The following is a 26,250-nucleotide window of genomic DNA, read 5'->3' on the forward strand; positions in this document are numbered from 1 at the left end:
TCCATGTCTGTGTGCGTTTCCTCTGGGTGCAGGGGGACAGGGTGGTGGGGTGGGTGTGGGTGGGATGCTCTTCGAATGGTCACTGTGGACCCAATGCACCAACAAGCCTGCTTCCACACTGCAGGGATTTTATGATTCTATAATGGAAAGAAGGTATCTTTACCATGTAAAGGGCTCGATTTGCTAGATGTATCATGTTCCTGAGCTTTTTTTGTTTTCTTCACTTCTGAAACAGTGACAGAAAAGAACATTTCAATTCATTGTGTTGTTTATAAAAATTGATCATATGACCAGCGTGGAAAACAAACAACTTACCCTTTCGTCCCTCAATGTCCCTCCCATCTCTGCCTTTCTCCATTCATTGACTCAGTACTTGTCCGTTCAGTTGCTAGCTCCCTCACCTCTGATCAATACAGACATGTGCCTCAGCCTGGAGACTTCAGCACAAAATCTAGATTGACACTCGAGTGCAGGCTTCAGAGGATGCTGCATTGTCTGAATTATTACTAGGCCATTCGTCCCCTCAAGTCTGTTCTATGATTCAGTAAGATCATGGCTGATCTGACTGTGGGCTCAACTCCACTTAGCTGTCTGTTCCTATAAACTTTGAACTGCTTTGTCAATCTTTTAGGAGAGGGACATCAACACACAGCAACATGTGAATTTTTTAAAAAAGTCACGAATGGTGATTTTTGCAAATTATTAACCTGGCTGGCCTTGCGAATACAAGGCACATGATTCCTTTTAATTAAAAGTAATTTTACTTTTCTTTCTAACTACAGGTAAGCAACAATTAGATTCACAGTGGATGAAAGGTGTTCAGTAAGATTTATAGGGATAAGCACCTGAATATTTAACAGTACCTGATAGTTAGCAAAAGCAGGAACATAGGAAAAGGTGGAGTATCTCAGGTCAATAACAGGAAACTACAGGTTAGTTAGTTTAACATCTGTCATGGAAAAATGCTGGCATATTTAAGAAACTACAGAAAACTGTGTGCACAGCCCAGATGATCATGGAAGCCAAACTCCCATCCATGGACTCTATTTACACGTCTCGTTGCCATGGAAAGACTACCAACATCATCAAAGACCCCTCCCACCCCAGTAATACTCTCTGCCAACCTCTTCCATCAGGCAGAAGATGTAGAAGCTTGGACACAGGCACCAACAGTTTCAAGAACAACTTCTTCCCTGCTGTTCTAGACTGCTGAATGGACCTCTCTGATTTCAATCTAACATTGACCTTGCTTTTGTGTACCTCCTATGCAGTCATAGCCTTGTATGTCTCTGAGTAACAACCTAAGATATGTATGTCCTTGTTGTTATGATCTGACTGTACTGCTCACAAACAAAACTTTTCACATACTTAGGTAATTGTAACAACAATGTCAAATATTTCCTAGAATCCCTACAGTGCAGAAAGAGGCCATATGACCCATCAAATCTACACCAATGCTCCAAACAGCATTCCACCAAAACCCTGCATTTACCATGACTAATCCACCTAACCAGCACACTAACAGGCAATTTAGCATGGCCAACCCACTTAATCTGTACAGCTTTAGATTGTGGGACAAAACCAGAGCACCCAACAGAAATGCACGTAGGCAGAGGGAGAATATGCAAACTCCACATAGACAGTTGCCGGAAGCTAGAATCGAACCTGTGTACCTGGTGCTATGAGACAGCAGTGCTAACCACTTGGCACCCTATTTTGTTAAGCTGAAAGCCTCAATGCAATCATGCAGTTTATTGGTCATTGCATTGAGTACAGGGGTTGGCTGTACAGGACATTGGTTAGGCCACTTTCGGAATGCTGCATTCAACTCTGGCCTCCCTGTTGTGAAACTTGAAAGGGTTCAGAAAAGATTTACAAGGATGATGCCAGGGTTGGAGGGTTTGAACTGTAGGGAGAGGCTGAATAGGCTGGGCTGTTTTCTCTGAAGCATCAGAGGCTGAGGGGTAATCTTATTGAGGTTTATACAACCACAAGGGGCATGGATAGGGTGAATTGCCAAGGTCTCTTCTTTGGGGTGGGGGAATCCAGAACTAGGAGGCATAGGTTTAAGGTGAGAGGGGAAAAATTTAAAAAGGACCTAAGGGGCAACTTTTTCACACAGAGGGTGGTGCATGTATGAAATGAGCTGCCAGAGGAAGTGGTGGAGGCTGCTACAATTACAGCATTTAAAAGGCACCTGGATGGGGGTATATGAATAGGAAGGGTTAAGGCCCAACTGCTGGCAAATGGGACTAGATTAATTTAGGATATCTGGTTGGCATGCACAAGTTGGACTGAAGGGTCTGTTTCTGTGCTGTACATCTCTATAACTCTAGGACTCTAAACAGAGTCAACATGGTTTTGTGAAAGGAAAGTCATAGTTGAGTTTTTTGGGAAAGTAACAAGCAAAGTGAATGAAGGAGAACTTGTGGATGTGGTGCAATTTAAATTCCAGAAGATATTTAACAATGTTTCATATCAAACATTACCAAGAAAAATAAGAGTTCATTGATGTAACACAATAGCAAGGATAGAAGTTTGGTTAGCTAAAAGCAAACAGAAAGTAGACATAAGAACGTGAGGAAACAGGAACAGGAGTAGGCCATCTGGCCTATCAAACCTGCTACACCATTCAATAAGGTCATGGCTGATCTTTTTAGGGACTCAGCTCCACTTACCCACCTGCACACCATAACCCTCAATTCCCTTTCTGTTTAAAAATCTATCTGTCTTTGCCTTAAAAACATTCAATGAGGTAGCCTCAACTGCTTCACAGGGCAGGGCATTCCACAGATTCACAACAACTTTGGGTGAAGAAGTTCCTCCTCAACTCGATCCTAAATCTGCTCCCTTTTGTTTTTAGGCCGTGCCCCCTAGTTGTCGTTTCACCCACCAGTGGAGACAACCTCCCTGCTTCCACCTTATCTATTCCCTTCATAATTTGATATGTTTCTATAAGATCCTCTCTCATTCTTCTAAATTTCAATGCGTATAAGACCAGTCCATCTTCATAAGATAACCCTCTCAATTTCAGAATCAACCTAGTGAACCTCTTCTGCACCCCGTCCAGTGGCAGTACATCCTTTCTCAAATAAGGAGACCAAAACTGTACACAGTACTCCAGGTGTGGCCTCACCAGCATCCTACACAGCTACAACATAACCTCCCTATTTTTAAACTCCATCCCTCTAGCAATGAAGGACAAATATTCCCCCATTGGCCTTCTTAATTTCCTGTTGAACCTGCAAACTAACCTTTTGTGATTCATGCACAAGGTCCCTCTGCACAACAGCATGCTGCATTTTTTACCATTTAAATAATAGTCCATTTTGCAGTTATTCCTACCAAAGTGAATGACCTCACATTTGCCAACATTGTACTCCATCTGCCAGATCCTTGCCCACTCACTTATCTATATCCCTTATCTATATCTATATCTATATCCTTGCCCACTCACTTATCTTTCACAGATAAAGGGGCGGTACGGTGGCACAGTGGCTAGCACTGCTGCCTCACAGCGCAAGAGACCCGGGTTCAATTCCCGCCTCAGGCGACTGTCTGTGTGGAGTTTGCACGTTCTCCCCGTGTCTGCGTGGGTTTCCTCCAGGTGCTCCGGTTTTCTCCCACAGTCCAAAGATGTGCAGGTCAGGTGAATTGGCCATGCTAAAGTGCCCATAGTGTTAGGTAAGGGGTAAATGTAGGGGTATGGGTGGGTTGCGCTTCGGCGGGTCGGTTTGGACTTGTTGGGCCAAAGGGCCTGTTTCCACACTGTAAGTAATCTAATCTAATCTAATCCCTCTGTAGACCTTCAGTGTCCTCTGCACACTCCACCACTCATCTTAGTGTCACCTGAAAGTTTGACACACCATACATGGTCCCCAACTCTAAATCATCTATGTAAATTAGTCACTTTCAGTTTCACAGTAAGTGGCAAGTGGTGTGCCACAGAGGTTAGTGCTGGGCACCTCAACTATGAACAATTTATATTAATGACTTAGATAAAGGGGCCAATGGATTTGATGCGCAACTTGCTGGTGACACAAAGTAGGAAAGTAAGGATTGAGGAGGAATCTGCAAAGATTTATAGCAAGGTTAAATGAGTGGGCAAAAATGTGACAGACAGAATATAATGTCGAAAAATGTGAGATTGACCACTTTCATTGGAAGTCACCATGTTGCATTTATGCACTCTATAAAGATCACTAATGACATTATCTATGGATTCTCTGGGTGCTGAATGCTTCTATTAAAACCTGTTTCTCCCAAACTTTGAAAACCTGTTTTTCTCAAATATTTTATTGGTTCTGAGGGTGAAGCAATTGTCAAAGAGTTTCAGTGCTTTTTCAAAAGTATCTGCTTTTTTTTAACCTCTTGGTGAGCTACAATGCAGTTTATACTCTTAATTGTGTATTGAAGTGTATTTACTTGTTCAGCTTCTTATTTAGTGGTTAATTTTCTATATCTTGAAAAGTATTTTCTCCAAGGTATCAAATTCAATCCTCTATTTTGGCCCATCTCTGAAATTAAGTATTCCTATCAAAGTTATTTCTGATTTCATGTTTTCCTAATGTGATTCTATATTTAGCTTGATTAAAAGACTTCTTTCACATTAATTGTACTTTGTCTACTCTTTACCAACATTTTGGAGGATTTTCCTACGTTTTGCGCCTAAATTGAATGATCCCTGCCTTCCCATTGTTAGAAGAGTTCCATAATTTTGGATGTAAAAATTGAAGGATTTCTGCCTTTATAGTGGCTCAATCTATTAAATAAATCCCACTATAATCACAGTTTTACAGAATAATTCCTGCCCCTTATGGTTCAAATAAATTATTCCTGCTTGCATCATGGCTCTTATGAAGGATATCTACTTTTCCTGAATAAAGTCTCCAAAACTTACAGTTCCTGTTAGAACAGGTCTGCTTACATTTTACATCTGTCAGAAGTTCTCACTTTAATTACTGGCTTTGTGAGATCCACGGGATCTGCGATCTTGGGTTAATATTCATTCTTGAGTCAAAATGTGTGGTGTTGGAAAAGCACAGCCAGTCAGGCAGCATCCGAAGGGTAGGAGTTCATCAGGATGAAGAGCTTATGCTTGAAACATCGACTCTCCTGCTCCTCGAATGATGCCTGACCGGCTGTGCTTTTCCAGCACCACACTTATCGACTCTGATCTCCAGCATGAACCATCCTCATTTTCTCCTAGTTAATATTTATTTTTTTCCCACATGGAGCCTCTGCTAACTGTTTGCTCACCTCTGATCTCTGACTCAAAATAACAATGCCTTGTAATGCATTATCTATATCCCTTATCTATATCTATATCTATATCCTTGCCCACTCACTTATCTTTCACAGATAAAGGGGCGGTACGGTGGCACAGTGGCTAGCACTGCTGCCTCACAGCGCAAGAGACCCGGGTTCAATTCCCGCCTCAGGCGACTGTCTGTGTGGAGTTTGCACGTTACAGTTGCAAGATTCAAGTATGTCAATGCATATGGGTTGATAATGTATGTTTGTATGGGGAGATGAGACCACAAATATTTACTTTTGAAGGTTGACTCTAGCTATTATGTTAACTAAAATATCAGTCACTTGAAAGTGAGTCACTATAAATTAATCGGATGTTTTACAGCACAAAAAACACTTTCTAAACTCAAGGGCAATTACTGCTCATGTTCAACTATGAACTTGTTTATCAAATAGCCAGGTGTAGCTTTTTTTTCAAAAAAGGCAAAATATTGTGGATACTGGAAATCCAAAATAAAAGCACAAGTGCAGGAAAAGATTCGCAGAATTTCATTTCTGAAAAAGTGTCTCATAGGATTCAAAACATTGTTTTTCTGTCACTGCCAGTGCTGCCAGATCTACTGATTTCTTTCTCATTTTGTCTTTCTTTTTGTTTAAGGCTTTTTCAAAACTAGGTTGATATGTGACCAGAGACCATGAGTGTTATGAATTTGGAGTAAAGGCAGGAAGTAGCTGTGCTGTAAAAACTGTTTCCAAACTGTCATCAACAATGTTAATCAGCTTATTTTTCATTCTGCTAATATCCCATGCTTAGTTGCCTGAAATTTTGCTCCATTAGGTTCCACATCTTGTAGTGTCTTGGTCTGAGTGTCATAATGTGGAGGTGCTAGTCTGGGTCAGAGGTGGACAAGGTCAGAAGTCACATGACGCCACTTCACCTGACAAAGGGGCTCAAAAGCTTGAGATTTCAAATGAACCTGGAGTCATGTAAATTCTGCTTTTGATCAAGTGTGACAGAGTTAAGGCTAATCTTAAACCCTATCGCGGGTCAGAAAGCACACAAAACCCCAAAATGTATTAATGTATGTCTAGTCTCTCACTCAACTTGCTTCACCATTACAGACCCATAGCCTCAGGACCAGAGCTGCTGCTCCAGTTCTTCTCTCCCCACTCCTCCTCCTCCACTCCTCCTCCCCTCTGCTCTCTCTCCTCCCCCCCCCCCAAAAAAAAAATAATTGAAGTGCTCAAAGCTTTTCTTTTGGGCAGTATTCAAATTTTGAAACCACATTCTTTGAAAAAGAGCCTTCGATATGACAAAATGCAGTGCAGTGTATGCAATGCAGTATATTAATAATGTTCTGTCTCCTGAGAGTGAGCTAACTCTCCAGCTCTGAAATGCTTTTCCTATTCATTGGTGTATTCTTCCCTGCTGAAGATGTCACCTTTAGGTTCTTCAATCTTCATCCCTTCCTTGCCACTGCCTGCGCTGCCTGAGCAGTAACTTAGATCTGGTTCTGAAGATCTCGCTCTGCTGCTCAGCATGTGTTGTGCGGGCAGCTATGTTTTATGGTAATCCCACAGGTTTCAGTGTTACTAACAAACATGTTCGGTGGTGCTCTGTGAATCAGGTTCAGGAAATCTACATACACAACATCAACCTCACTGCCCTCATCCTCTATCCGTGTTACGTCCTTGAAAATCTCAAAAATGGTTTACTGACAACACACCTGTGCTGATCATGCTTGTCCAGCATTCTATTTTAGTTAAATGAAGATGGGGGAATCCTAAGATCTAGGAGATCAGCATAATTAAGGGGTCGGTGGGGGGGGAGGTCTCCCATTTAAATTGGGAATGAGGAGATTTTTTTTTCTCTCAGCGAGTCGTGAGCCTTTGAAGTTCCTTTTCCTAAAGAGCGGGGGTCGGGGGTGGGGGTAGAGGCATAGAATACTTTTAAGGCGAAGTTGCATGGATTCCTGATTATCAAGTGAGTCAAAGGTTATCGAGGGTAGGTAGGAGGGTGGGAAAGAGTCCTCAATCAGATCAGCCACAATCTCATTTTGGCCTCCTCCTGCTTCTATTTTGGGTGTTTGTATAATCCTCCTGCACTGAGGTTGCACCCATTTATCTAAGGAGGATTGAAAGATTGTGGTCAGTGTCCTCATAATTTCCATCCTACAACAGCATGTGTGAATGATTCATATTAAATACCAGCAACTCCAGTGTCTTCTCTTGCATCAACAGTTATGTCAAAGCTGCTACAGAACAAAATAACACCAATCAAACTGCTGCTCCCTGGGTTGGAGGATTTCAATCACAATGTTGCATTGAGACCCTGGAGCAACATCATGATAATGTCACTGAGCTGCACATCACTGAACATAAATACCACAGTGTGGGTCAGTTCGAATACTCTGAAATGTGAGACGAGAGGGATCATTCCAGGAAGACACGCTGGAGGAAGACTCTCTGGAAGATACATAAGGAGCACCATGAACCTGAACACACAAAGTAGACAGTTTAGTCCTTACCTAATCTAACAGAATAGGGTCTGAGTGATATGGACTATGGCAAGTTTGAGAGTGAGGTAGTTGATTTGGAGACTAGGGTGCTGAATCTTAACAAAGAAAACTAAGAAGATATGAGGCGTGAGTTGGCTTTGATAATCTGGGGAGAGTTACTTGAAGGGATGACAATGGATAGACAATGGCAAACATTCAAGGAACGCATGGAGGATCTGCAACAACTGGCTGGCCTAAAAGCAAAATGGGTAAGATGGCCAATCCATGGCTTACAAAGGAAAGTAGAGATAGTATCTGATCCAAGGAAGAAGCATACAGATTGGCCAAGAAAAATAATAGGTCTGAGGATTCGGAGCAGTTTAGAATTTAGGGCGGCATGGTGGCACAGTGGTTAGCACTGCTGCCTCACAGCGCCAGAGACCCGGGTTCAATTCCCGCCTCAGGCCACTGTCTGTGTGGAGTTTGCACGTTCTCCCCGTGTCTGCGTGGGTTTCCTCCGGGTGCTCCGGTTTCCTCCCACAGTCCAAAGATGTGCAGGTCAGGTGAATTGGCCATGTTAAATTACCCGTAGTGGTAGGGGTAGATGTAGATGTAGGGGTATGGGTGGGTTACGCTTCGGCGGGGCGGTGTGGACTTGTTGGGCCGAAGGGCCTGTTTCCACACTGTAAGTAATCTAATCTAATTCAGCAAAGAAGGACCAAGGGATTGATCAAGAAGGGGAAAATACAGTGTGAAAGTAAGGTTACAGCGAACATAAAAACTGACACTAAGAGTTTCTATAGGTACGTAAAGAGAAAGAAATTGGTAAAGACAAATGTAGGTCCCCTACAGACAGAAATGGGGGCAGGTATAATAGGAGACAAAGAAATGGCTGAGCAATTGAATATATACGTTGATTCTGTCTTCACAAAAGAGGAGACAAATCAGATTCCAGAAATGTTGGAGAACACAAGATTTAGTGAGAGGGAAGAACTGAGGGAGATCAATATTAGTAGAGAAATGGTGCTGGGAAAATTAATGGGATTGAAGGCGAATAAATCCCTAGTGTCAGAGGGGAGTGTCTCTAGAAGTGACTCTAGAAATAATGGATGCATTGGGGGTCATCTTCCAGGATTCTACAGACTCTGGAACAGTCTGTACAGATTGAAGGTTAACTAATGTCACTCCAATATTCAAAAAGGGAAGTAGAGAGAAAACACGGAATTACAGACCAGTAAACCTAACATCAGTAGTGGGGAAAATCCTCAAATCCATTATCAAGGATATTATAGCAGAGCATTTAGAAAACAGTGGCAGGATCAGACAGAGTCAGCATGGATGTATGAAGGGGAGATCATGTTTAACAAATCAGTTGGAATTCTATGAAGATGTAACTAGTAGAGTGGACAAGGGGGAATTGGTTGATGCGGTATATTTGGACTTTCAAAATGTGTTGGACAAAGTCCTACAGAAGAGATTATTGGGCAATATTAAAGCTCAAGGGAAGTGTATTCAGATGGATAGAAAGCTAGTTTACAAAGAGAAAACAAAGAATAGGAACTAATGGGTCATTTTCAAAATTGGTAGGCAGTAACTAGTGGGGTGCCACAGGGATTGGTGCTAGGACCCCAGCTATTCACAATATATATTAATGATTTGTATGAGAGAACAAAATGTAACAACTCAAAGTTTGCAGTTGGGTGGGAGGGTGAACTGGGATGAGGATGCAGAGACCCTCCAGCATGACCTGGACAGGTTGAGTGAATGGGCAAATCAATGGCAGATTCAATATAATTTGGATAAATGGGAGGTTAGTCACTTTGGAAGTAAATACAAGAAGGCAGATAACTACTTGAATGGCCATAAATTGGGAGAGGGGGGTGTGCAGTGGGACCGGGGTGTCCTTGTGCACCAGTCGCTGAAGGTAAGCATGCAGCTGCAGCAGGTGGGAAAGAAGGGAAATGGTATGTTGGCCTTCACTGGGAGGGGTTTCAAGTACAGGAGCAGTGATGTGTTATTGCAGTTATTCAGGGTTTTGGTGAGGCCACAGCTGGAATAAATAGTGTGTGCAATTTTGACCTCCTTTTCTGAGGAAGGATGCTCTTGCTCTTAAGGGAGTGCAGTGAAGGTTTACCAGGCTGTTTCCAGGGATGGTGGAACTGACATAAGAGGACAGACCGACTAGGTTAGGATTGTTTTCACTGAAGTTCAGATGAATCGGGGGATCCAGAGTAGTTTTTGTCATTTCTACCGTATATAACTGATACAGTAAAAACGAGAGCGCGTTCCTCCTGGACTGAGGGTATTACATAGTTAATGCAAACTACACAATTGTACATGACATAAAGTGCAGAAGAAGTGCAAAACACACAAGTTACAGTGTAACAGAAAAATGATAAATAACAGACACCTTTTTAGCAGCAGTTCAAAGTCATGCAAAGAATTCCAGATGGGAAAGAGTCCGATCATAGAGTGTTAAGGAGCTTGATAGCTCGGGGGAAGAAACTGTTGCACAGTCTAGCTGTGAGAGACCAAATGCTCTGGTATCTTCTGTCATATGCAGGTGGGAGAAAAGTTTGAGTGAGGGGTGTGTGGGGTCTTTCGGATGCAGCGCATGGAGTAAAAATCTGTAATGGAGGGAAGAGAGACCCCAATGATCCTCTCAGCTGTCCTCATTATCCGTTGTCGAGTCTTACAATCCAAGATGGTGCAATTCCTAAACCAGGCAGTGATGCAGCAGCTCAGAGTACTCTCAATGGACTCTCTGTAGAATGTAGTGAGGATGGGGGATGAGAGGTGGGCTTCACTCAGCCTGCGCAGAAAGTAGAGATGCAGTAGAAAGTAGGAATCACATAGAGACTTATAAAATTCTAATAGGACTAGACAGGGTAGATGTTCCCGATGGTAGGTGTGTCCAGAACCAGGGGTCACAGTCAGAGAATTCGGCTTGGACTATTTAGAATAGAGATGAGGAAATATTTCTTCAGCCAAAGAATGGTCAGCCTGTGGAATTCATTACCACTGGAATTGGTTGATGCAAAAATAGTGAATGTATTCAAGAAGCGGCTAGATAAGAGTACTTTGGATAAATGGGATCAAAGGTTATGGGGGAGAAAGCAGGATTAAGCTACTAAGTTGGCCGATCAACCATGATGATGAATGACAGAGAGGCTGAAAGGGCTAAATGATCTCATCCTGCTCCTATCTTCTATGTTTCTTTGTTTCTAATCATGTGAGAATTCCAGGGAGGGCCACCTTGATGTCAGGAACAACTCACTACATCCTTTATGTTCAGAGGAATTCTAGCTTTTTATTTACTTTACTAATGGCACAATGCATGCAATAAGCTTCTAACCATTCTAAAATGCCAAACAGGTGAGAAGTCTTGATGGAGGTCAGAGTGGATACCTTGTGACTCCAGACCACTGCTTGTTCCAAAGGATCTCCAAGTTGAACATCATGTGCCAACTTCAGAACCTGCTCCATGAGCACCAGCCACATGCACCCCATGTCCATGGACATTGTCATCCAACATGTGCCAACCTCTAAGAACCCTAATGGCACATCATCTCCAATCTACAATCCGTTCCTGGCTATACTTTTCAGGCTGCCCCAGTAACTCTCTATGGTATGCTCTACCATGTGCTCAGGGACGCACACCCAGCTCACAGACTGGACCAAGCTGCATCTCCCGGCTTTTCACTCACTCTCATAGCACTCACTCACTCTGAGCCTGTCTGGTTGCCTTGCATTGCTCCCTCAGCCAGAGACACCAAGATTATATTACTTCTGACAAGTCTTGCTGGGTAGTTCAGACACAAAGCAAGGAAGTTTGTCATTGTTGTCAGCAAGCCTCAGTCAAGTCAAGGGGGATAGCCTTCACTCAGAGGCTCCAGGACATAAATCAAGGGCAGTCTCTGACACCAGCCTTGGATGCAGTCAGGCAGGCACTTGGAGCAGTTAAGGTCAGGGTGCTCTCCTTGTAAATGGTGAGGAGCTGAATGGAGGGCAGCTCCTCAACCATCATTATTCTTTCTGCCCTGTTGTAGGCTCCCTTCCTCTGGGATTGAGAGAGGGAGAGGCAGAAATTTGGGGAGATGCAAGTGAATGGTACATCGATTACTGTTGATGCAGGGTTAGTGATTTGTGCAGGGTCAGGCCGGGTGAGAGTGAGTGAGGAAAGATGTTGTGGATAATAATGACAGCCATAGTGCCTTGGTGGGACATGGGTGCAGTCACAGGGAGTGAGGTGTGAGGTATCGGGAAGAAGATGGTGTCACTTACAATGGCAGAGTGGAGAAGGGCATTGAGTTTCTTCCTACAGCACTTGCCATTCCTCCAGACGTTGAGACTGCATTGACCCGGGTGGCAGTGTCAGACCAGGCTGGGCATTCCTGATGAAGGGCTTTTGCCCAAAACGTCAATTTTCCTGCTCCTTGAATGCTGCCTGACCTGCTGTGCTTATCCAACACCACTCCCATCTAGACTCTGGGCATTGGTCAGGTCTTGTGCCTTCCATCCCATTCAGAAGGACTTCCAGGTAATAGGCCATATAATAGGCACAAATGTTCCCTTGTCTTCCATGTCTGGTGCAGAAGGACTGACAGTGCCTGTGCACACCAATAACAAGCTTTTAAAGATGGCTCAGGAGCAAGAGACGCCAATCTTTCAGCAGATATCTGGTTATTCCACCAACAGTGCTTGGTAAGACTGCCATAGAATCAGACATGAGTGACAGTTAATGAGGCAAGTTTAGTAAGATGGCGTTTTCTAATCAACCTGTTCAGAGATGTTATTACCCACCTCTGGAGCAGTCGTGATTTTAACCTGGGCCTCTTGGCTCAGAGGGAGGGATATTACCACCAAACCACAAAAGGCCATTACTTTGGTAAAGTATGGTGAGAAAACTCAATAGGTTTTGCAGTGAAACACTTTCCAAGAGAATGCGACAGCACCAGGAACCCGGGTTTGATTCCAGCCTCAGGCGACTGTCTGTGTGGAGTGTGCACATTCTGCTCGTGTCTGTGTGGGTTTCCTCCGGGTGCTCCAGTTTCCTCCCACAGTCCAAAGATGTGCAGGTCAGGTGAATTGGCAATGCTAAATTGCCCATAGTGTTCAGCGATGTGCAGGTTAGGTGCATTAGTCAGGGGAAAATATAGGATAATAGGGTAGGGAAATGGGTCTGGATGAGTTACTCTTCAGAGGGTTGGTGTGGACTTGGGCCAAAGGGCATGATTCCACACTGTAGGGATTCTATAAAGCTCAATGTATGCTGGACTGTTACCTAAACGCTACTACTTAAGACAGTTCTTGAATTTGCCTTCTCCTCAACTGGTCTGTAAAGACCTCAAACTGACAGTGTGAAATCAAATCATACACAGGCTCCAATACTGCAATGTGAGGCCCCCATCACTACTGCAATGGGAGGGACCATCACCACTGCAATGGGAGGGACCATCATCACTGCAATGGGAGGAACCATCACCACTACAATGGGAGGGACCATCACCACTACAATGGGAGGGACCATCACCACTGCAATGGGAGGGACCATCACCACTGCAATGGGAGGGACCATCATCACTGCAATGGGAGGGGCCATCACCACTGCAATGGGAGGGACCATCACCACTGCATTGGGAGGGACCATCACCACTGCAATGGGAGGGACCATCACCACTACAATGGGAGGGACCATCACCACTACAATGGGAGGAACCATCACCACTGCATTGGGAGGGACCATCACCACTGCAATGGGAGGGACCATCACCACTGCATTGGGAGGGACCATCACCACTGCATTGGGAGGGACCATCACCACTACAATGGGAGGAACCATCACCACTGCATTGGGAGGGACCATCACCACTGCAATGGGAGGGACCATCACCACTGCATTGGGAGGGACCATCACCACTGCATTGGGAGGGACCATCACCACTACAATGGGAGGGACCATCACCACTACAATGGGAGGGACCATCACCACTTTCTCATGACTGATAAGAACCTTGTTTACCCAAGTTCAGGTTCTGAGAATGAGTTGAGTTTTAAAAATTGAGCATTAATCTTGTTTTAAGGGCAAAAGGGATGTTTATCCTTTCAAATTCATGGAATTAAGCTGGGAATCAGGGATTGGATTTCCCACCACACAAATGCCAGGCTATGACCATCACAAACAGGAGACTTAACCATTGTCCCTTGACATTCAATGGTGTTGCCATTGCTGAATCCCCCACTATCAACATAGTGGGGGTTATCATTGACCAGAAACTCAACTAAATTCACTACATAAACATAGTGTCTGCAAGAGCATGTCAGAGGTTAGGAATACTGTGGCAAGTAACTCACCTCCTGACTCCCCAAAGCCAGTCCACCAACTACAAGACATTCCCGATGAAGGACCTATGCCCAAAATGTTGACTCGCCTGCTCCTCAGATGCTGCCTCACTGCTGTGCTTTTCCAGTGCCACACTTTTCGACTCTGATTCCTCCAACATCTGCAGTGCTCACTTTCTCTCACCAGCTACAAGGCACAAGTCAGGAGTGCGATGGAATACTCTCCACCTGCCTGGATGGGTGCAGCTCCATCAACAGTCAAGAAACTTGACATTATCTAGGACAAAGGCATCATATTCACAAACATCCAATCCCTCCACCACCCATGCTCAATGGCAGCAAACTGCATTCTCTACAAGATGCACTGCAGAATTCATCAAAGATCCTCAGACAGCAGCTTTCAAACCCACAACCACTTCCATCTAGAAGGACAAGGGCAGCAGATACATGGGAACACCAGCTCCAAGTTCCCCTTCAAGCCATACCTTCACTGAATTGGAAATATATTGCCATACCTTCACTGTCACTGGGTCAAAATGCTGGAATTCCCTCCCTGAGGGGCATTTTAGATCAACCCACAGCATTTCAAGAAGGTAGCTCACCACAGCCTTCTCAGGGGCAACTGGGGATGGGCAATAAATACTAGCTGGCCAGCAACATCCACATCCCACAAATAAATTTTAAAAGTTGTCAGATCATTCCATACGTAAGTATAACATTGGATACACCCAGCAGCCCAGAAGGTGTCTGTACACAGAAAGAATGATTATGGGGCGAGTGGTAATGAGGGGTCCAGATACAGAGAAGAATACTGCTTCTCCATTCAGGAGTCTCTGTGGGAGAGCTGGTTTGAATTTTTCACATCTTTGTATCCTCCTAGGCTGCAGGGCCAAAAAGGGATCTGATATACTTTGACCCTGAGCCCACAGGCACAAGGTAGATGGTAGAAGATGGGAAGGGGTGTCAAAGGCAGCCCAGGAAAACAGAAGCCTAGAAAGCCAGAGGAGCTCCTGGGTTTTATGGACTTACCTTCAAGGAGCAGAAACCTCCCTCCATGCATGGTTGGCCATCAAAATGCCATGGGCCTCATAGGACCCCAAACAATATATATACCAATGAGGCTTTAGCCTCAGTCAGGAGAATACCATGACCACCTAAATCAAAGTTGAGATGTTGGCAAGTGGAGAATCGAGTAGGTGCTGGGTGAGGGGTCAATTCACGACAAGTTTCAATACACAGGCCCAATTCCTGCCAGTCAGCAGGGGTCAAAACCAAATTAGATGGGGCTTGTTACAGGACAGTTGATATTGTTGCACAGAGGTTCCAATCACAGAATTGTTACAGCAGAGAAACAGGCTTATCAGCCCATTCCTGTCAGCACTAGCTCTCCAAACAAGCTAGTTCTTTTGTGTTGATATACTGTCTTTTCCCTGTAATGCACATTCTTCCATTTTGGATCTCAGTCTAAGTAGCTTATTCAATGTTTCAATTGATTCTGATCCCACTACACTCTTGGGCAGGGGGTTCCATTCATTTGTCACATGAAACAGTTTTTCCTGATGTCACTTGTGGTTATTTACCAATTACTTTAAATCTGTGTGATCGGTCCCTAATCCTTTCACAAGTGGGAAGTTTCTCCCAGCCTCCTCTGTCCAGGCCTGAAATGATTTTGAATATTGCTTCAATTCTCCCTTCAGCCTTCTCTTCTTCAAGGTAAACAGATTTAGCGACCTTAAACGTGTATGATGATCAGAAGATTAGATAGGGTAGATAGTGAAAGTCTTTTTCCTAGGATGATGACTTCAGCTTGTACGAGGGGCATAACTACAAATAGATTTAAGACAGATGTCAGAGGCAGGTTCTTTATGCAGAGAGTGGTAAGGATGTGGAATGCCCTGCCTGCCAATGTAGTCAACTCAGTCACATTAGGGAGATTTAAACAATCCTTAGATAAGCTCACGGATGATGATGGGATAGTGTAGAGGGACGAGCTGAGAATAGTTCACAGGTTGATGCAACACCGAGGGCTGAAGGGCCTGTTTTGCACTGTATTGTTCTATATCTCTCCAGGCTTGGATGAGATGTATCTCAGGCAATAGAGGGAAGCAAAGGTGAAGATAAGTTGAGGCCACAGTTGAGGTGCCAGTGGACTGCTAACATTGTTCCATTATTAAAGAAGGAAGGCGGAAATAGACCACGAAATTACAGGCCGGTTAGTTCAACCTCCCTCCACATGTTCATCAATTATTAGAAAGAATTCTGAGGGATATTTGCACTTGAAGAGACACAGATTAATCAGACATTGTCCTTGTAGATTTGTTAAGGAAAGGTCAGGTTTGATAGATTTGATCAAAGGTTTTGAGGACGCAGCCAAGGGTTTTGATGAGGGCAATGCATTTCATAAAAATAAAGCTGAGATGAGGACAAATTTCTTCAGCCAGAGGGTAGTGAATCTGTGGAACTCACTGACACAGAAGGCCGTGAGGCCACGTCATTGAGTGTATTTAAGACAGATACAGAGAGGCTACTAAATAGTAAGGGGATCAAAGGTTACGGAGAGAAGACAGGAGAATGGGGTTGAGAAACATATTGGATGGTGAAGCCAACTCAACTGGAGTTGCATATAGTTCTGGTCACCACATTATAGGATGAATGTGATTGCATGAGATTGGGTAGAGGGGAGATTTACCAGGATGCTGCATGGGCTGGAGGGTCTGCGCTATGAGGAAGAATGGATAGACTTGGGGTGTTTTCGTTGGAGCAGTGAAGGTTGAGTCAGGACCTGGGCGAGGTGTATACGATCATAAGGACCACAGACAGGGTGAATTGGAAGGCACATGTTTCATTATTAGAGGGGTAAACAATCAGCAGTGTTGGTTGAAGATTAGAGATAGAACGCTAAGGGGAAGAGTTAAGGATTATTTTCACTCAGCGAATGGTGAGAGTCTGGACTCACTGCCTGAAGTGGGTGGTAGTGTCAGAAATCCTCGTGCCATTTAAACGATAATCAGATATTCACTCGTGTTGCTGTAAGACCATAAGACCATAAGACATAGGAGTGGAAGTAAGGCCATTCGGCCCATCGAGTCCACTCCGCCATTCAATCATGGCTGATGCGCATTTCAGCTCCACTTGCCAGCGTTCTCCCCGTAGCCCTTAATTCCTCTAGACAACAAGAACCTATCAATCTCGGCCTTGAAGACATTTAGCGTCCCGGCTTCCACTGCACTCCGTGGCAATGAATTCCACAGGCCCACCACTCTCTGGCTGAAGAAATGTCTCCGCATTTCTGTTCTGAATTGACCCCCTCTAATTCTAAGGCTGTGTCCACGGGTCCTAGTCTCCTCGCCTAACAGAAACAATTTTCTAGCATCCACCTTTTCAAAGCCATGTATTATTTTGTACGTCTCTATTAGATCTCCCCTTAATCTTCTAAACTCCAACGAATACAATCCCAGTATCCTCAGCCGTTCCTCATATGCTAGACCTGTCATTCCAGGGATCATCTGTGTGAATCTCCGCTGGACATGTTCCAGTGCCAGTATGTCCTTCCTGAGGTGTGGGGACCAAAACTGGACACAGTACTCCAAATGGGGCCTAACCAGAGCTTTATAAAGTCTTAGTAGTACATCTCTGCTTTTATTTTCCAACCCTCAAATCCTGTACTCTCCAGGATAATGGGCCAAGAGCTTGGAATGGGATTAGCCTTGTCAAATCTTTGTTAACTAAGGGACCTGAGGGCCAACCTTTTCATGCTCAGGGTGTTGTGTTTATAGAATGAGCTGCCAGAGGAAGTGGTAGAGACTGATACAATAATAACACTTAAAAGGCGTCTGAATAGGTGTATGAATAGGAAGGGTTTAAGAGGACATGGGCCAAATGCTGGAAATAGGACTAGATTAAGTTAGGATATCTGGTCAGCATGGATGAGTTGGACCAAAGGATCTGTTTCCGTGCTGTATGACTCTATGACCTGCATAGACATGATGGGGCCAAATTACCTCTTGGTCTTTGTAAATGTCTTTGTAAATAGTACCAACATTTTCAATCTATCGTTTTAAATGAGGTTCCCTGGAACTGTTCTCATGATTTTTCTCTGCCCTCACCAATGACTTCACATCCTTCCTAAGTGCAGAATTGGACAGAACACTCCAGCTGAAGCTGTGACGGTCTCCTAATCAAAGTCAACATAACCTCCAGCTTGAGTTCTTGTAGTTCTGTATATCTTCTCAGAGGTTTTGTCTGCAACAAACTTTCTACTCATCAGAAACAAGACTTTTATTCCCATTATTTTAGTAAGGTATTGTGACCTCTGCTGGTTGAAAATCTGTATTGCTGTTGATTTAAGGAAAAAAACAGTAAAAAGCCACGCTTGTAACTTGGCCCATGTAAAACAAAGTAAAAACAATGACTGCAGATGCTGGAAACCCGATTCAACAAGCTCATGGTGTTTCACTCTCAACATTTTCTCATCTCATCAACTAACTCAAGGATTCATGAGAAAAGGCTCAAAACAGTGGGAAAGTTAGGACGTAAGGGCACACACTCATTGTTTCATAGTGCGGAACTTTGTCAGGGTTTGTAGATATGTTGATAACAATTATGTGCTGAGATTTCAGATTGAGTTCAATTGGGCTGCAGCAAAACTGCTCCTGTTTTAGACACACACACACAGCAATTCCAATAACAAGACTGGCTATAAGGCCAAACAGCTCCCCTTGTTGGTGTGTCTCATTCACATGTGCAGAGGTTTCAGATCTCATTTATCTGTCACATTCCCATATTCTCTACAAATCCTTTTACATCATTCAACTATCCAACTTAATCTTCAACCTGGGTGTTTCCTCAAACATCAAGACTGCTAGGAAATTCCATGATCTCGCACTTTCCCATGGCCATACTGGTTGTTGGTGCAGTGCAGACTGGAGTCGCTCAACAGAATTCCTGGTGCAGCTAGCTGCTAGGGAATTGCCTTGCTGTTTTCTCTATGGCAATGTCTCAAACAGTCAAGCTCAAATTGTATTCCCCTGAAATTAATGCAATTCTGAGGAAAGATATTAGTTGCAACCATGTGGAATCTGTACGGGTAGAGCTGAGAAACATCAAGAGGCAAATACAGCATGAGTGAGAGTTGTTCATAGACCCTCAAACTGTAGGAATAATATTGGGAACAACATTAAACAGGAAATTAGAGACGTGCAGTAAAGGAACATCTGTAACTATCAGTGATTTTAACCTGCATTTAGATTAGGCAAACCAAATCTGTAACCATGATTTGGAGATGCCAGTGTTGGACTGGGGTGTACAAAGTTAAAAATCACACAACACCAGGTTACAGTCCAACTGGTTTAATTGGAAGCACACTAGCTTTCGGAGCAACGCTCCTTCATCAGATACCACCTGATGAAGGAGCATCGCTCTGAAAGCTAGTGTGCTTCCAATTAAACCTGTTGGACTATAACCTGGTGTTGTGTGATTTTTAACTTCAAATTTGTAACAATATTGTAGAGGAGGAATTCCTGTAGTGTGTGCAGAACAGTTTTTTGGACCAATATTTCCAAACTGAAATGGCTTAGAGGAGATGATAGTGTTCCCATATATCTGCTGCCCTTCTCTTTCAAGATAGAAGTGGTTGTGGGTCTGAACGGAGCTATCAAAGGATCTTTGGTGAATTTCTGCAGTGCATCTTGTAGATAAAACACATTGCCGCTACAGAGCGTCAGTGATGGATGTTTGTGAATATGGTACCAATCAAATGGGTTGCTTTGACCTGGATGGTGTCAAGATTCTTGAGTATTGTTGGAGCTGTCCCCATCCAGGCAAGTCGGAAATATTTCATCACACTCCTGACTTGAGCCTTGTAGATGGTGTCAAAAGTGTGGCGCTGGAAAAGCAGAGCAGGTCAGGCAGCATCCAACGAGCAGGAGAGTCGACGTTTCGAGCATTAGGAATTCACCAGTTTCCTCATCTCCCATCCCCCCACCTTATCCCAGATCTAACCCTCCAACTCGACACCATCCTCTTGAACTGTCCTACCTGTCCATCTTTGTTTCCACCCATCCACTCCACCCTCCTCTCCGACCTAACACCATCAATCCCCTACCTTCATCTATCTGTCGCATTACCAGCTACCCTCCCCCCAGCCCCACCCCCTCCCATTTATCTCTCAGCCCCCTTGGCCTCCAATCCAGCCCCCCCCCCCACCACCCAACATTCCTGATGAAGATCTCCTTCCCATACGAAGGATGTTGTGAAAGTTGAAAGGGTTCAGAAAAGATTTACAAGGGTGTTTACCAGGGTTGGAGGATTTGAGCTATAGGGAGAGGTTGAATTGGCTGGGGCTGTTTTCCCTGGAGAGTCAGAGGCTGAGGGGTGATAAAATCAAGAAGGACATGAATAGGATAAATAGACAAAGTCTTTTCCCTGGGTTTCGGGGATACCAGAACTAGAGGGCATAGGTTTAGGGTGAGAGGGAAAAGATATAAAAGACACCTAAGGGGCAACTTTTTCACACAGAGGGTGGTACACATATGGAATGAGCTGCCAGAGGAAGTAGTGGAGGCTGGTACAATTACAGTATTTAAAAGGCATCTGGGTAGGTATATGAATAGGAAGGGTTTGAAGGGAAATAGGCCAGGTGCTGGGAGGTGGGACTAGATTGGGTTGGGATATCTGGTCGGCATGGATGAGTTGGACCAAAGGGTCTGTTTCCATGCTGTACATCTCTATGACTCTATGACTCTAAGGGCTTATACTCAATACGTCGATGCTCCTGCTTCTCGGATGTGGCCTGCCCAGCTGTGCTTTTCCAGCACCACACTTTTTGACTCAAGTAGCTATATTATAAGTAATGCCATGACACTGCTTAAAGGGCAGGAGAGTCCTCCCACTGACTTGGCCAAATTTACAAATGCACTTTCTCTCTTTTCTTTCCTTTTCTGATTTGCAGCCACTGATTGCCCTCCCTACCGGCATTATAGGTCAACCTACAGCACAGTGGTTCAAAAGGTTACTTTCTCAAGGGGCAAGGGACAGCCATTAAATGCTGGCTCAGCTAGTGACATCAATGTCTCAAAAATGAACATAAAAAACTCTTGTGTTTTACTTCAGCTGGAATTGCTGGCTTGCAAATATTGCGGAAAGTTTCCATTTGGGCTAAATGTTGAAGAGAGACTGCCTCTCTCTTGCTCCCAGATACCAGTGTGGTCTTGAGTGGTTACAGACTAGGTTTGGTCTCTTTGGAAACTGAAGCAATCCATCTCCATTGCAAAATCACCATTTGTACATATTGTGGCAAAGACAAAATTGCCCATGACTATCAAAGCAAAACAGTCTTGAATTCAGGACAGGGATTTTATTTTTAAACTGCTTTTGCTGAGGGATCTTCCTTGCTGACTACAGACTAGGCCTCATTGCTGTCAAACGTTAGCCTGTCTGCAGCCAAGTAAAACGTTGCTTCCTTGTTCAGGGAAAATACATTTGTTCAGGTTTGCAACGGTATAATTAATGGTACAATGCTGCAACATAGAAAAGGACTGCAAACAAATTAACCTTCACATCAGGTTAGGCCGAAGGTGCAAGCTTCACTCTTTCCCTGGAACTCCCCGGTCTTTCACACAAAGATGACTATGTGGAAAACTAACATTACTGTTAATAAAGCATGTAGGAAGCAGTTTGGATTCATAGTAGCATCTTTTCATTTTCCACCCATCCCTCTTTGAGAATCATATTGTGATGGCTCTGGCCTCCTGCAATCAGTGATTGTGCTGAATCATCTGGAAGGCGAATGCAAGAGTGTCTAATCATAATTCAACACTGGGTTCATGTTCATTAATCTGCTGGGGCAAGTTGGCCTCTGTCCTTTTGATCTGTTCCAATCCTCAAACTGTGTCATAAAGTAAGGACTAGATATTTAAGATTGATTTATAACCTTTAGAGCCCAAAGAGATATATGTATTGAAACAGGATTCTATTTGTCAATATTTTTACTGATTGATACAACATAGTTTAGTAACAATCCTTTGAATACCCTGGGATGTGAAACTGGTGTTAAGAATGCGATATAAATACAATTTGTAGTTGTTAATGGAATTTCGTTGTTACCTTTCTTGTACTAATTTGTTCATGGGGTGTGGGCTTTTATTGCCCATGCCAGATTGCCCTGGAGAAGGTGGTGTTGAGCTGCCTTCTTGAACCACTGCAGTCTGTTTGGTGTAAAAACACACACAATGCTGTTAGGGAGGGCATTTCAGGATTTTGACCCAACAACTGTGAAGGACTTACGTCCAAGTATGGAATATGATTAGGAGCGTTAAAATTCCCTATTTCCTTCCTAACACACATTGAGCTCTGAGTACCAATCACTTGTGGCCTGCAATTTGGTAGTTCAAGACCATTAATCATCCTTTCTATCCCTCAGGGCCTGTCTAATTATCATTGAGCTGAGAATAGACCACTGGGTGAGTCTTAACAAGAAGAGACATTTATCTTAGATAGCAAGGCATTATTTACTCTACAACAGCAATTCGTACACATCATATTAACTAATTTGGCATAATTACTGAAGAGATGACTGTGGATGCTGAAGATCTGAAACAAAAGTAGAAATTGCTGGAGAAACTCAGTAAGTCTGGCAGCATCTGTGGAGAAAGAGAAACATAGGTAACGGTTCAAGTTTTCAGAAAGAGGGAGCATGGACTCAAAACATTAACTCCTTTTCCCCATCACATTTGCTGCCAGACTGGCTGTGTCCCTCCAGCAATTTATGGGTTTATTTTGCAAGAGGTGTCTCCCTCAGGATCTCAAACAACACTGCTCAATTCTGCACCCAAAGTCTGTGTGGTATCATCAGATGAGATGGAGCTTAATGCAATTTCACATTAATTCTTTCTCAGCCATTACTTTCTGCAAAACACAACTTCCTATATAAGAATTTTGAGCCATAGTGTTTATAATTGGGAAGGATGTGATTCATATAAACACTAAAAACTCCAATCTATCCAATTGGCTGGTGCAAACAGAAAGTGGCTCTCATTGGCCAGTGATGGAAACCAGTGATGGTCTCAAAGGTTGTGCTCCCGGAGATGTGTGTTTAAAAAGGTTCTTCTGAGTTTTCATCAGAACTGAGTGAACTTCCTTCAAAGTCATCCTGTTTGCTAGCTGAGGAAATAACGCTGCATCCTCAATTTCTCTGAGTCCAGTTCCTATCCAATCATGGGCTATCATTACAGGTTGAGCAGCAAGCTCAATTACCGATGAACATTTACTGAACTGAATTGAATTGAGTTAGCTTTATTGTTACATGGACTCATGCGAGTACAGTGAAAAGTTTACAAATTGCTACTTATGGTGCCATCTTAGCACAAGTACATTTCTTCAATACAAGTTCATAGGAAAATAAAATAGAAAAATGAAGAAACAAAACGTGCAGCATTATAGATTGTAGGAATAAATTAACAAATAGAGAAATGAAAAGTTCAGAACAACAGTCCTTCCAACCCAGTCCACACTGGCACCCAAGCTCTACTCCAACCTGACTCCAGCCCACTCCGAAGCTGGGAAACCATTCTGGAATCAACTCAAGCCGGAGGGTGCACACTGAGGCCATGCCAGGCGAGAAGGCCACCATGGGCCGCTGAAACCAACTCACCTTTGTGTTTAAACACAATGGAAAGGGGCTTTGAGAGTGAACAAGACAGTGCAGTGCAGAGAGGGATGAGGTGGGGAGGGGGGGCAGCAAAGGAGTGTGATTGAGCACAAGCCAGGGGTGTGAGTGAAGGATAGATTCAATTGGGTGGATTGTAGGACTAGGCTACAAGGTTGGTGGGGAGCGCAATAAGTATGTAAAGGGCAAAGGTGAAAGCAGTTAACAATGAGAAAAATTAACTGCAAGGGAACCTGTACAAAGGGGTGGGAGATGTAATATAGAAAAAGCATTGGGAATTAGATTATTGTGAAAGAAAGAAGAAGGATTTGATTTATATAGTGCTTTTCATGACCACTGAGGTAGTTATTTGCTGGGGTGGTAGAGTGGCTCAGTGGTTAGCACTGCTGCCTCACAGCGCCAGGGTTCCAGGTTTGATTCCAGCCTCAGGGTGGACTTTGCATATTCTCCCCGTGTCTGCATGAGTTTCCTCCGGGTGCTCCGGTTTCCTCACAGTCCAAAGATGTGCAGGCTAGATGCTGTGCTAAACTGCCCATAATGTGCAGGCTAGGTGGGTTAGCCATGGGAAATGCAGGGTTACAGGGATTGGGTGGGTCTGAGCAAGATGCTTTTCGGAGGATTGCTGTGGACTCAATGGGCCAAATGACCAGTGTCCACACTGTAAAATTCAATCAATAAATTCTTGTAAGAACATGTAATTTGCTACATGTCAGAAACAAATGAGATAGCAATGAATGCTGTGTGGATGTGGTTCAGAATGAAGTTTTAAAAGAGACTGTGGAGTCCAAATTGATTCAACACTTAACAAATCCAGAGAAGCAACTAACTGAATTTTATTTTGAAAAAAAATGTTTAGTCACACTTCTTCCCTCTGGGACACTTTGGTCCATTTCCCCTCCATTCCCAACACGTATCCACATCCCCACGGCACCTTCCCAAGCAAACACAGAAGGTGAAACACCTGCCTGTTTACTTCCTCCCTGCTCAGTATCCAAGGCCCCAGACACACCTCCCAGGTGAAGTGGTGACTTACCTGCACTTCACTCAATCTAGTCGACTGTATTCACTGTTCACAATGTGGTCTCCTCTTCACTGGCAAGGCAAAACACAGACTAGGTGACTGTTTTGTGGAACACCAATGTTCTGTCTGCAAAAATGATCCTGAGCTTCCTGATGCCTGTCACTTCAACACATCACCGTGTTCCCTGGCCAGTATCTCCCATGTCCTTACCCCACCCCCACACACCAGGCCCTATCATCACATGGGCTGCTTTCAGCACAGGCAATCCCCTTTCACCTACTTACTGTACCCATTATCAACTTTTCTTCCTCACTGAGTACTTAATACTCTGCCTAACTTTCTCTGTCTCTCTGGGTTCCGTGTCTAGCTGTCTTTTTTTCTGAGTTTGGGGAGGTGATGACCTAGTGGTATTATTACTGGACTGTTAATTTAGAGACCCAGGTAACGTCCTGGGGACATGTGTTCGAATCCTGCCATGGCAGATGGTGCAATTTGATTTTAATTTTTTAAAAAACTCAAATTATAAGTTAATGATGATCACAAATCCATTGTCAATTGTCGGAAACAGCCACTTGCTTCACTAATGTCCTTCTGGGAAGGAAACTGTCATCTTTACCTGGTCTGGCCTACATGTGACTCCAGACCCATGGCAATTAGGGATGGGCAATAAATGCCGGTGCAGCCAGCGATGCCCTCATCCCATGAATGAATAAAAAATAATATATGCCACCTTTTCCTAGCTACATTCCGCTCTGAAGCAGGGTCACTGGCCTTGAAATGTTAGCTCTGCTTTCTCTCCACAGGTGCTGCCAGACCTGCTGAGTTTCTCCAGCAATTTCGGTTTCTGTTTTTAATCACCTTGCTCAGACACACCTCTGGAGCAGTAGGACATGAATCTAACCCTTCAGACCGCTGCACCACAACAGGACATTGCAGCAAAATCGACATTATAGTAACTTGCATTTTTTTAGTATATGTAATAGCAGCAGTGACCAAGTCAGAGGAGATAATAATAGAACTATACGGTGCTCTGATGGCCATTCTCTGAATGGGGAGGCTTTTCTGGAATTTTTCGAGTCATGGGTGTGAGTTATCAGAAACAACCAGAGAGACTTGAAAATTTCACTACAGCAAGGAAACTCTTTAGCAGTGATCCTATATAGTATTTATTTTATAGAATTATTGGATAATTATGGTACTGTAAAGGTAAATCTGGAAAATTACTTCAAATTAAAGAGTGGACTTGGAATTAAAGGCTTGTGAAGTCTTAACAGCACCAGAGTGTGTCTTATCATTTTCTGAACAGGTTGCATTATTGATAAAGGAGACAATTACTGAAGTAAAGAGAGAGTGGTCATAGAGTTGTAGCGATATACAGCACAGAAACAGACCCTGTGGACCAATCGTCCATGCTGACCAGATATCCTACATAAATCTAGTCTCATTTGCCAGCGTTTGGCCCATATTCCTCT

General features: G+C 43.7%; 1 protein-coding gene across 1 annotated transcript in view; it reads right to left on the reverse strand.

The window, feature by feature from the left end:
* The window catches only part of LOC140466600 (uncharacterized), a 154,513-nt gene that overhangs the window by 115,307 nt on the left and 12,956 nt on the right, over positions 1–26,250 (reverse strand). The window contains exon 5 of the mRNA XM_072562051.1: positions 164–226. Coding sequence (XP_072418152.1) covers positions 164–226 — 63 coding nt within the window. The remainder of the gene's footprint in view (positions 1–163; positions 227–26,250) is intronic.

This window comes from Chiloscyllium punctatum, chromosome 44 (assembly GCF_047496795.1).
Source record: "Chiloscyllium punctatum isolate Juve2018m chromosome 44, sChiPun1.3, whole genome shotgun sequence".
In the NCBI taxonomy this organism is placed as follows: Eukaryota; Metazoa; Chordata; class Chondrichthyes; order Orectolobiformes; family Hemiscylliidae; genus Chiloscyllium; species Chiloscyllium punctatum.